At 46.4% G+C, this 12,844-nt stretch overlaps 4 protein-coding genes across 4 annotated transcripts; 2 read left to right on the forward strand and 2 right to left on the reverse strand.

Moving 5' to 3' along the window:
• Positions 1–217: 217 nt before the first annotated feature.
• AO090005000195 (aldo/keto reductase) lies at positions 218–1,273 on the reverse strand (the record flags this gene model as incomplete). The annotated part of the gene is made up of 1 exon (XM_023234225.1): positions 218–1,273. One exon carries the CDS (start codon positions 1,271–1,273, stop codon positions 218–220), a length of 1,056 nt encoding a protein of 351 aa, XP_023088849.1.
• A 205-nt stretch (positions 1,274–1,478) lies between these two features.
• Positions 1,479–2,803, reverse strand: AO090005000194 (uncharacterized protein; the record flags this gene model as incomplete). Its single annotated transcript, XM_001817241.3, has 2 exons — positions 1,479–1,972; positions 2,029–2,803. 2 exons carry the CDS (start codon positions 2,801–2,803, stop codon positions 1,479–1,481), a joined length of 1,269 nt encoding a protein of 422 aa, XP_001817293.3.
• Positions 2,804–6,040: 3,237 nt separating this feature from the next.
• AO090005000192 (EthD domain-containing protein) lies at positions 6,041–6,666 on the forward strand (the record flags this gene model as incomplete). Its single annotated transcript, XM_023234226.1, has 2 exons — positions 6,041–6,399; positions 6,597–6,666. The coding sequence occupies 2 exons, from the start codon at positions 6,041–6,043 to the stop codon at positions 6,664–6,666; spliced, it is 429 nt and encodes a 142-aa protein (XP_023088848.1).
• Positions 6,667–11,966: 5,300 nt separating this feature from the next.
• AO090005000189 (uncharacterized protein) lies at positions 11,967–12,506 on the forward strand (the record flags this gene model as incomplete). The annotated part of the gene is made up of 1 exon (XM_001817239.3): positions 11,967–12,506. One exon carries the CDS (start codon positions 11,967–11,969, stop codon positions 12,504–12,506), a length of 540 nt encoding a protein of 179 aa, XP_001817291.3.
• Positions 12,507–12,844: the final 338 nt, after the last annotated feature.

The following is a 12,844-nucleotide window of genomic DNA, read 5'->3' on the forward strand; positions in this document are numbered from 1 at the left end:
GCAGTGCAACTCACTGTGAATGGTTGACGGCTAAGTAGGTAGTATATTGAATTCTTTTTCGCATCCGACAGCTTGACATAATACCTCGTGGCTGATACTAATATACTTTTAGTTAGCAACCGTCTATCTAAAATATACATATCGCTATGATTTTAGGGTGAACATTTGAGTTCTCATTCATTATCCACATTCTATAGTATTTCATACTACAGACAAATCAAATAGCCTGCACAGAAAGCGGCCTATATTGTTCCTCCAGAAACCGTATATCAACATCACTCAGACGAACTGCCAGTGCCTCAGACGCCGACTCTATCCTCTCAATACTATTCAACCCGACGATCGGACAAGCGCCCTTCTCCAACAACCAAGCTATCGCAAGCGCACTCATGCTGCAACCCTTCGACCGCGCAAGTTGATCCACTCTGGTAATAATCTTCTGATCTTGCTCACCAGAGAACCACTTTGCAGTCTTTGCGTCCTTCACGGACCGGTCGGTTTTCACATTCCAAGGTCTGGCTAATAACCCGCGAGCTAGAGGACTCCAAGGAATCAATCCGATTCCTTCAGCTTGACAGAATTTGTTCGTTTCACGTTCTTCTTCTCGGTAGAGTAAGTTGTAAAGACCCTGCATGCTGGTGAAGACGGTCCAATTGTTCATTTTCGCCGCATAATGTAATCTCACGAGCTGCCAGCAATACATGCTTGATGCGCCCAGGTAATGGATTTTGCCCATTTGAACGAGATCGTGAAGAGCGCGCATGACCTCCTCCGGGTGGGTATCATCGATGCGATGTAGCTGTAGAACATCAATATAGCTGGACTTGAGTCGGGCAAGAGATGCATCCACCGCCTCAAAGATATGTTTCCGACTTAGTCCCATTTGATTTACCAGGACCCCATCGTTAATGGCTGGATTGGGTCGTGCGTTTGATTCAGGCTCAAGAACTGGGTAGTATAGCTTGGTCATGATGACAACTTTACTCCGCGGAATATTGTACCGCTCTAGAGCTTTTCCGATTATAATCTCGGACATCCCGTTAGAGTAAGTGTTGGCTGTATCCCACGTATTGATACCACAGTCATATGCCTTTTTCAGTAGGGGGAGCGCTTCGGCCTCTGGAAGAACCCATGGGCTGCCTTCCCATGATGGATTGCCGAATGTCATGCAACCAAGAATGATCTTCGAGACTTTCAATCCACTATTACCGAGTCGTTGATACTGCATTTTCGGCCGTTTTTCAATGCTTCTGCTTTGCCAACTCGTAACCATATCTAGCAGGGCGTCCTGGTGGCCGACATTGCCCGGGAAAACGACGTATGGGATGCCGGAGAACTTTGATGACGGTTCATCGCAGCGCCAAAGAGGGACTCCTGCTGATGCTTGGCCAATGATTTGAGCACGTCGCATGCGAAGGCCTTTAGTTGCTATGTCGGACGAAGTGATGCCGCCCTACATCGCTCTCCATATGTTAGCTTTACATCATTGTTTTACACAGAAGACAACTCGCCTTGGCAATGATGTATCGAGGCCGGGGAATTAGAAGCCGTAGAAACAGAACCAACGCATTAGACACAATGCTTCCTATCTGCAAACCGGAGAGCTCGTCATGGCTGCTAACTAGTCGTCTGCTTGTCATGATTAGGACGTCTTGTCCATCAGAAATATATTTGCCAGCTTCATCAGAAGCACTTAATACCGTACTGTAGCTGCTTTCAGTGTTATTTAGCAGACTCTCTACGTCCAGAGTGATGACCTTTAGCGCGGGTCCACGGCCTGAAGTCAGGGATTGAAGCTGATCGGTTGTTTTGGACACGTAGGACCCGGCAATGATCAACCCGCCTGGAGAAGACGCCTCAGTGTTCAGTCCTAAATCTCCTGCACTGAGGGGAGGCTTTGGCCTTATCGCTAGTCGTGTCGATACAAAGGCAGCTCCTGTCCTATAAATATAGTTGCGACCAGCAGATTTCGCTACACAAGTGTGTCAGTATATATGTTTGCCGGTTTAGCTCACTGGTGGCGCTTACCCTGCAGCAGTCCAAGAACAAAGATTTCCAGATCAGTATCAACTATAGCGTTGACAATGATGATAGACCCTTGAGCAAATTTGAGTAACCTTTCTGCCACAGCAGAAACACCCCCCTCCCTGATATCATGCAGAGAGATAGACTGCACACGATGACGAGGAATTGAGCCATTTGACTTCTCGACTACGTAGTCAATCAGATTGGAGCTTGTGTACCCGAATGTTGCATCCTTTGCAAAAATGGTTTGGGCAGCCGGAACTAGATTCCCTTCAGCATCGGCCACATAGTGGACATCGTCAATGGTGAACCTCCCGCCTTGTCGGAAGAACGGTGCGAGGATCCAGCCATCGACTTTCCTAATTACCTCCTCGGCAATCTGGGGCTCATCGGGAAAATGTCCACGTAAAGTCGAATCACCGCGTAAGACGATTTCGAAGGTCTTTTGTGCCTGTACTGCTGCCTTCTTCACGGCAGTACAGATATCAGATATGAGTTTCCGGGCTTCAGCGGTAGGGAGCGCGCGCGAGTTGGTGAGTATGAAGAATCCACGGTCGCATGTGTGAAACTCTTCTACCAAAGTTGCATCGTCCCACACTGTCAAGACATTGATTCCATGACATGTTTGTGTTCCAGTGGGATCGTCATCGAGAACCACGAGGATAGGAAGCTGCTCTACCTGCTGATCGATTTGTTCGAGCAACCGACTAGATGCCACTGGAGGAGGAAGCCGTGTTTGAGCCTCCGCTAGAGAAACAATATAATTTGAGACTGTCATGTTTATCGCCGTAATTGGTGACTATATGGTAGACCTACCTGTCGGATTTATCGTATTTTGTATTGCGTCTAGGGAACTTATGCGGAGATCCAAAACGCTCGGAAGCGATCCGAGAGGAGTCTAGAAAGTGTGCATCGGCTTTCTCTCCGCCATTCCCCCATTCCTATTACTACCGTAAAGTCACCAGGGATCAAGAATCAGGTTGCCCAGCTCCAAAGCACGCCATGCTTCTCATCCATAAAGATGATCTTATCACGATAGATCTTGGAATTCTTCCAATAATCAGCGTTCGATGACGCTCTATCCACTGCGTGCAAGATACAAATTACCGGGTACAGGTGCTTTCGTCCAAAAGGTAAGACCCTATCGATGACGATGAACTCATTGCTGGGCACTTGTTTGAGTATTATCTACTGGCTGCCAGCCTCTTCGGTGACCATTCTCGCTGCTAGCTAATCACTGAGTCAAGATTTATTCAGCTTCAAGTTCAATCCCGGTCCCATTGAGCTGATTCCGCCTTGGGCGGCTAAAAATAGGAATGTAGACGCCGGCGAAACTGCGGGTTAGATATGGTGGGAACGATTGTCCTTAGCAAACCGCCCATCAAGCTCAGCTGCTCCCTTTGCCCGTGTAAATATCAAAGCGCGCCAGCATGAAGTCCTACAACATGCAAGATCGGAAACCGATCTTCTTCGTACCTTGTGGTCTGCTGAGGAGACCTGCAGTGGATTGGTGGCACTAACCCCGCTGAGAACCATGTGAAGCAGGGCCATGCGTCTAATTGATCAAACTAGCAGCGGTACATGATAAGTTTAGAGGCTAAAGGCTTGCTTGGTGGATATTAAGGTTCCCTAGTTCAGTTAACAGGGGAAATTAACGGCTGATCTGGTGACTTTAACCACAAAGGGGGTTTGCGCCGATCTCTTTTCGGTCGAACAATAAGAGTAGTTAAGGTGACCGTAGCCAAGGATCGTCCAGTAGCTCTCTTGCCGATTCTCTCTCATCGGAGTTCCATCTAAGCATCTTGCGCAGGAATTGGAGGAACAGCCGTTGTGATTCACCTTCCAGATTTCCCTCAAGTTTCTCTAGCGATATAGAGGGGATCTCGATAGGTCCTTTCCAATTTCCTATTTTATAATCAACAGAGGCCCTCTAGAAGATCTTAATTCATACAAACCTTCTCCGTCGAAGAATTCGGTCGCATAGACACTGTTCTGAATAACTTCTTTCGGTGGTGGCCCCATAATTGCAATCATTTCAGCCAGATGATGAGCATCAGAGCTTTTCTTATCTGAATCACGAGCGTAAAACAGATGTCCCTGTTGGAACAGATCCCATGTCTGCACCCATTGTTAGCAAAAGGAGATGTCCAGTCGTCTGAATAGCCTGATCAAAAGGCAAGTCCAAAAGGGAATCAATGGCATACCAGCACTCCGACATTCCAGATGTCAACCTTTTCGTTCCAAGGCATTCGCAATAGCACCTCGGGAGCCCGATAGATATAAGGCTGAATATCCCCGCAGTAAGTATTCGGCCCACGCCGAGCCTGGCCAAAATCACATAACGTAGGGCGGCCATGTTGCTTGGTTTTCCTCAGCTTTCGAGATGCATAGATCATCCGGTCTCCAACGACTTTCCGAGAGCTAGGACTAGATTTCTCTTCCTCTTCGAAATTTGGTCAAGATCGCAGTATCTTCGATAGCCATCATAATGTTCTTTTCTTGAATATCTGTGAAAGTTCGATTAGCAGACTTCTATGGGAAGCGGACAATACATATTCATACCCGTATGGACAATCTCAGCCACTACATGAAGATAGTCAAGAGCGAGAAGGAGATGTACCAGAGTCAACTTGACTATTTTTTCGGGAAGCACCTTGGCCCTGAGTTGGGTGCGAAAGTCATATAGACTCATCCCCAAGGGAGGATGAACAAGACATTCAAAATTGCCCTCTGCAAAAGTAATCTGGAAGCTATCCAATGCTTTGCGGATAAGCTTCACGCCAGCATGATCTACGATGTTGAGGGAATTTAAATGGTGGTAGATTTCTGTCTCTCTTTGACCTTCTGCGAAATTCCGCTCAAATACCTTCAGGGCGACATAAGCATGTTGCCTAGAACAAGGTGAGTCTTCGCATTGCTGCTTGATTGTGGGGTAAGCTGACTGTAGGTCTCTGCACAGCCAAACAGTTGAATATCCACCATAACCCAGTTTACCAATCACTTGATACCTCGATTGAAATACCTCGCCGATTTTGACGGGATAAAAACTGTCAGGAGTGTACCATGACAGTGTTTCTTCTTCGAGCTTCTCCGTTGAATCTAGGAGAGTAAAATTTGATTGAGTGAAGTCGCGTACGGGTGATGCAGGGCGTTGAAGCAAGGTACGCCAGGTAGAGAATTGCCTTGACACTCGGGATGATAGGCGAAATATTGACGCCATTGTGAGAAGCGCGGTGAGAAATGCAGGAGATCAGGGATAACGTGACCTTATACTGTATGTTGTACGGCATGGCTCAGCAAGCTGACGTGATAGGCCAATGTATAGTCACATGATCACCACTTCCGGGGGATAGTGGTATTGCTCCATTCATTATTATAAAGTGATTAGCTAGTCTAATAACAATTCATATTTTTATTAAGTTCTATAAGTAGTAGTACTAGAGTGCCATGCGCATGACGAAGAAACATGTATGTGCATGTACCTACGTCTATCGCATATGATACTATCTACCCCAAAGTTCACAAAGAAACTTGATCCCAGGGTTTCAAAAATGACCTCGCAAACTTGGGTTAGTGACAGTGAGAGTAGTCTTAGTGTTTTGGGTCCGTGGACTTGAATTTAAACTGCGAATGCTCTGAGATAATCTATTCGAGATCGTCTTTTTGGTAATCAGTCCCATTATACGCGCCAGTATCTTTACCTTACCTTCAAGCGTTTCCCACACAGTATCGACTTGTCACGACCTGGTTTTACTGAGACTACCCCACATAGTTCGATTATAGCCCCGGGTACTAAAAGCGTCAAGTACACCATCTAGTACTTATGCCCAAAACTATTGACTTTCAATCGAAGAACCGGGGTGGGAGAGAAAATGGATTTTAAGGCGCCCTGCCAAGCTTAAGCCCAGGCGGCCTAATAGCGACAATCCCATCCAAAGCGAAATAGTATTTATTTCGCGGAACAACCTATCTCACTCACGATAAGCATCCTACATCTTATGCATCGCTCTCCAACATGAAGCTTGCCTCGCTACCCCTTACCACCTACGGCTTCCAATTGCTAATGTTTGGCCGTCGAAAAGAGGGTCTCACCCCGGACCAATACCGCGACCACTACGAGAATGTTCACATCCCCCTCATGAAGAACCTAACCGGAGACACCTTCCCTCTGACTCACGTGCGACACTACGTAAAACGAGACGGGCCGCCTGACTTTCCTCCGGCGGTCTTAATGGGGAACCAGACGGACTTCGACTATGACGCGGTGGCGGTACTTACGTATCGCGATAAGGCGCATTTTGACGCCAACTGGGCTTTTTTTGAGGACGAGGAGACGTCTACATTGATCAAAGAGGATGAGGAGAAATTCTCAGCGTGGGTGACGGGTGTTTTGATCAGTACTGAATCGACTGATACGAGAAATTAAGTATATACGCCCAGCTAAGAAGCCAGCGGCCCGCAACATGAGGTCTCGTTCGTTATCGCAAGAATGGCCATGGACCACGACCCAAAAGATCAAGAAAGAGCTCTCAATTTGTCAATAATTAATTCATCTTTACCCGTATCAATAGTGCTCAAAGCAAAAGCCTCATATTTGCGGGTGCGGGATGGGGTCTAGTGTGTTTTGATCAGAGACGGTAGTCAACATGGACAGAGAAAAGCGTGAAGCGGTAGAATAACCATGAACATGAGGATTCACTTCGATCATAGTGCAGGTGAAGCAGGTTTTGGTCGATCAATCCCACCCTGTATTGCAAAGCATATAGACGCTTGAGAGAAATATGGGTCTTTGGGCTCCTATCACAGACGTTTCCACATGCATTAGCCCTTTCGGCTCGGTCCACCTCTCAAGTAAAATCTACAGTGTGTCATAATCTATCACAGCATATAGCCCCGAAACATGACATTGGTCGTCCATATAACATAGCATGCATGGGCAGACAAATAATGATGTAACCCCCGGGGGTCAACATCTACCACGAAGACGGAGAGAGCGCCCAGCGACACAGACCCAAACTCTATAACCTACAGATAGCCTAGACCATCTGGTTCCATAAGGCCCGAATTGATCAACCGTGTTGACTTGTGATATAAAGCCAATTCCTTATATACTAGTATTCTTATATTGTGTTTCCACCGGAACTTTCTCTGTATAAGCAATTACAATCCGCCATGCTGCATGAATTATATAATCATATCTCGATAGATCATAGCTGTCATTCAATATAGGTACTCCTTCCACGTATACCCTCCATGAGCATATTTGAAATCTCCATCTTCAACTGATTCTCATTCAAGACGATACAAATATCCATTGCCAAGATGAATATTTCAACCGTCCTCGCCGTTGCGACAACAATCCTCTCCGGTGTGAGTGCTGGTCCACTTTTCTCGGAGGCCGACACTACCTCGGCAATCTGTTGGGAAGCATGCTTGCACCAAGATCCCATTGCCCGAGCGAATGGGAAAGTAAACTCTTTGATATTCTAGCGTGCCTATGCTGATCCGATATGTCATACATAGCACGCTAAGAAACTCGGGGTAAGCTTCATGCCATCTGAGCAAGGTTGAAAACCCGTTAACTTACGGTTTAGCGTTGTTGCACTTGCTGTAAGGAGCGCCAGGTGCTGTCTTATGACTATGAACTGTTTGAGTGGGAGGAGTAATAAGGCTTTAGAGCAAGGCTTTTGTACGCTCACTATAGCGTATACCTCCCAATCCTCACGCATTGGTTCTACAAACCCGTCTATGCAATAGCCCAATTAATCTACGGCATAGTCACAGCTCCTCGTATCCCAAGATAGAAAATAAGTTGTAATTGGCGAGAAATCGTATCCTTTGAGAGGCTAATATTACCCCAGTGCCTCCAAGTCTGCCTGACAGCCGAGTCGCAAGGAACAAGTCTTCGTGTGTCTTTCACGTCTAAAATTAATGTAAAGCCGTATAACTACATGCAAATACAATAATGTAATTAGAATGCTTGACCGAATATTGAAGACGGTCTGCCTTTCAACCTTGGACTATTGCAATTCTGAAACACTCCAAAGCTGCATGTAAAGATAGTCTCAAGTCACTGCCCGCAAGTAGACTACCAGATATTCCTTTGCTTTTCCCTTCGAATGCACCCATCTTGGGGAACGCGGCCGGAGCACGACCTGGTTTGCAAAGACTAATCACAGGAAAGCCAAAGCTGATCGTTCAGCGGATATGTGAACCTCACCGACAGGTATATCTTCTTGAAAAGGTACATTTGCGCCTTCGATAATCATCTCTTAGAGGCTCTATTACGTAGAAGCTACATCTACTAAATCAACCCAAGTGGTAAATAAAATGTGGTGGAGAGGATCCCTCCAGAGACGACACATGTGGAATTAATATGTCCAGCATCTAGTTTCGATCTTGTTCTTCGGAAGTTAAAACAACATCATAGTGCAAATAAGGATAGATCTCTTCGAAATGCATTGGTTAAAACAAGGAAACCTCTAGCGGACACATCAAACCCGACCAATACTTTTGCATATATGTCAAGCTCGTCAATTGAAGCTATCTCAGCGACTTTCATCGCAGCGTACTCAAAAACACTCCCCGCATCTAGAAAACGTCTGATGTTCCTAATAACTCAAGAGTTTGTGGCTTTTCAGCCACTTTTGGGATTTCAATCACATCCAAGTATGTGCATTAGAGCTGACGCTTCCCGTCATACATCCAACGGTGAACACAAATGCATTGAACAATCGTTACACAGGATTGTAAGAGTTAAGGAATCGAACTTTTTTTCTTATCGAAAACTCACAGCTTCTAGGTCACCACTAATACGACGATGCCGTCTTAAAGAAAGACTATCGACCTGTTCCGCGAAATTTCTCCGGACTACCATACTGTTGGTGTTCAAACAAGGATAATTCAGCCAAATACACAAGGCATGATTGCATAACAAGGTTAACAAGGTAGAAAGCCTCACGAGATAAACCACAACATTCACAATCTTTGACATATACAGGAACTTTAGGAGAGTGCCCGGTAGTACGGATCTCGTATACATTATTCATTGTACATACATCCCCCGGTTCAGTGAGACCTAAGATTCCAGTCCTTTAGTTTGGAGGCTTGGAGATTGGCGGGCCAGTATCAACAGAATCGGTGTTGACAACGTCTGCATACGGCCTCTTGATCCACCGTCGGAACGCATGGAAAAAGGGTTGCACAGTTGGACATCTAAATGGTTCTTGCGTAGCAATTCAGTCATTCTCTCAGTAAAGCCTTACCTACCGTGGATTAATGTATATACTATAAACCCTACCACCCTTTGACATATAATAGTCTTTCCCCTTTCTCTGCTTCCCATCAGTTTAAGGTCAAGAACGCCCAATTCCATCCGCAGTTCACCAAAACAACATCATTCTGAGATAATTTTACCTATCTACTTGAATTTTCCAAAATGAAGCTTTCAACCATCACGCTTGTAGCTGCATCGATTCTCCTCTCCGGAGCAGCTGCCACCCCGTTTGAATCAGCCGAGGTCTGTCGGAAAGCCTGCTATAGCCATAAACCAAAATGCGCACGCCACTGGGTAAGTAATCCAGCGACATAGGTATTTCAACTCCTAACCAAAACTAACTCTTCCATCAAAGTACCCCAAGAAGATCGGTGTAAGTCTTACAAGCAAATTCTTGTAACTTTCATGTCCTACTCACAGGATATACTAGAAATGCTGGACTTGCTGCCAGCACCGGAAATCCGACTATTATGAAGATGACTGCGGATATGACTATGAGGAGTTTGAGTGGGAGTAATTTGTGAACTTTTTCATACCCATCCATGTGTAACTGGGGGAACACGTGAACGAGCTGAAACTGGGCTTTTTGTTATCATCGTATTTCATCAGTTACGCGGTTGAGACTGGAGGTATGGAGTCATAGTAATTCCTGGACCAAATGCAATCCCGCATACTCAGTTTGATATTCCTGTTAGAAAGCCTTGGTCGTGTCAATATTAATCCACTCCCCTCGTATTGTGGTATTAACGGAAGTTATCAAGGAGGTGAGTATTCTCTCCTGGCAAACGACGACCAAATAATATTTATATCCATACTATACTAGCACTAAAACGATGAGCATGAGCGTCATTACCCATGATGCCGATCAATCTCTCTGAAGCGAGTATTGCAGTCATATTTAATTCCGTTAAACCCCGGCAGTGAATGATATTATTTAAGAAATACATCACACAGCATTCCTACTAATATTTTATCTCAAACAATTGGCCACCAATGAGTAAGTCCTCTGCCTCAATTATGCGAATAATAATACCGCGGTTAAAGTGGATTTCCCTTTTGGATAAGGAGCTTTATCGGAAACGTGAAGACAAATTAGCCGCTTGGTATTTGTTCGCCTAAAGAACCTTTAATACAAGAGACCACTTGCTAGTACGAATTGGACAAGGAGTTCATGTTGCAGGATGCCAAACACTGCCAATGAGGTGAAGGACTAGTACCAGATAGATCCTCCGATATACACTAGTGAACATTGATTAGCTAATCTAACCAACTGGGCGAGAACAAGGCATAGTGGCCCTCCAATATTGACTGCAGATTTAGTACCATGCCATAAAAGACTTCCATTATCTGACAGTAGTCAAGGTCCCGAATTGCGGCATCCCGAGGATTGGGTTCCGAACCCACGATCTTCCGAAGGAGCGTGGATCGTACTAATATAACTCAGTACTTATCTTTCATACTTTGAGCTCAATTCCACAGCGCATCAGAACCTCGATAGAACGTCATCCGGTGGAGAACCGCTGCTCCGCATCGAATAGAGCTCCTTGGGTAGTCCGCCGGGAGTGATTTCGAAGCATGCTATTCTAAGAAACAACACGAAGAGTAATTCGCCATGACGTCATAAGCTCATAGTTCGCTAGCATATTGATTCGGATTATATTCGTAACCCCAGCCCCTGAGACGTTCCCCGGATGACTGGCTCAGGAACTAACATGTTCCGTGGCATAGCAGCTGATCTGCCCCTATTCTGGTTACGTTCAGCATTGCTTCTTCTAGAGAATCTGTCAGCAAGGGTCTCAATAATTGGGCCCACCGAGGTAGACCTCTGCAGTGAATCGCGGCAGATTATGATATCCGGTATGCCCCACAGAATCGGGAAGTATATTACCGTCCCCTGGACGACGCTAAACATGCAGCCAAGATCCTGCAGAAGAGGACAATCAGACATTACCAATTAAACCAAACCCTTTGAGACTATATTGAGGATTATATCATCCAGGGCTCGAGAGGGGTCATTTTAGCAAATCATCGGTAACACTAACATCCGCATGTCCGAAATTGCATTCCGAAATGTGGTGTGGTTGGAGTCGAACCGACGTGGCATTTTTCCCGCATTTTTACCGGGGGCCGGGGGATCCCCCCGCGTAATGTGGGTGGCCAGATTAAAAAGAAACAAACATCACCGCTCTTGCCAGCTTTTGCTGCAATATCCGTTGACGAACTTCTAAAATAGAGGGAATTGCGAAAATGAAGGGTCTCTATCTCACAGCCGCTCTATTCGGAGCATCTTCCACGGCATCTAAACTCTATGCTGCGTCATATGCGGGCGCAGTTACCACGCTGGAGCTCGGCAGGTCCGACGCAGGTTATGAGTTGAAGACGATCTCAGACACGACCGACTGCGGCCCCAATCCTTCTTGGCTGATGCTGAATGACGATAAGAGCCTTCTCTTCTGCCTCGACGAGGGCCTCAATGGACCGAACGGCACATTAACTTCCTTCGAAGTTGGCTCCGATGGGTCGCTGTCTAAAGTTCATCAGTTGCAGACTGTACTCGGGCCCGTTCAATCACACCTTTATACTGCGGGAGATCGCACATTCTTTGCCGTGGCCCACTAGTAAGCACCCGAAGTTCACCATAGCCCCATCTATGCCCTGATGTCTAATGACGATTATCCTGTATAGCTCAGGGTCATCGGTGACAGCATATGCCCTTGACCCCAGTGGTGTCTTTACCCGTCGCCAGACCTTCACATATAAGCTGGACGGTCCTGGTACGGATCCCGACCGGCAGGATGCACCACACCCCCACGGTGTAGTCCTTGACCCCACAGGTCAATTCATTCTGGTTCCTGATTTAGGAGCCGACCTCGTACGCATCTTCCGCATCAACCCTTCATCGGGGTTGTTGGAGCCGCAGACACCTTTGGCTGTGTCTCCAGGATCTGGCCCCAGACACGGCACATTCTGGACGCCCAAAGGCGCACGTCCCGGCCGAGCTATCGACACTCGGTTTTATTTGGCATCGGAGCTTAACAGCCATTTGACGGGATACAAAGTTCACTATCCCAAGAATGGTACGATCGCTTTTGAGAAGTTCTTCGAGACTACCACGTATGGTGGACCGGAGCTGCCAAGCGGTGCTACTGCTGCAGAAATCGCGATCTCGGTGGGTCCCTTTCTTGCAACTCAGTATATCCTCTAAAGAATACAAGCTAATATTTTGCCATTGTCTTACCTGAAACAGCCTGCCAACAACCATATCGTGATTAGCAACCGCGAGGACAACAAGTTTGGCACCAACAATGACACCATCTCCGTGTTCTCCTGCGCTGATGCCAGCGGAAAGTTATCTACTAATGTCACACACACCGGTTTGTATCCGGCGTATGGCTCTATTCCCCGCCAGTTTGAAATATCAGGCGAGGATAAGGCGATCGCTATTGCGTTACAAAGTAGCCATCGCGTGGCCGTAGCTGGCTATGATGATACGACGGGAGGTGTTGGCCCGCTTCTGGCACAGAAGGACTTGGAGGGTGAGAT

This window comes from Aspergillus oryzae, chromosome 1 (assembly GCF_000184455.2).
Source record: "Aspergillus oryzae RIB40 DNA, chromosome 1".
Lineage (NCBI taxonomy): Eukaryota > Fungi > Ascomycota > Eurotiomycetes > Eurotiales > Aspergillaceae > Aspergillus > Aspergillus oryzae.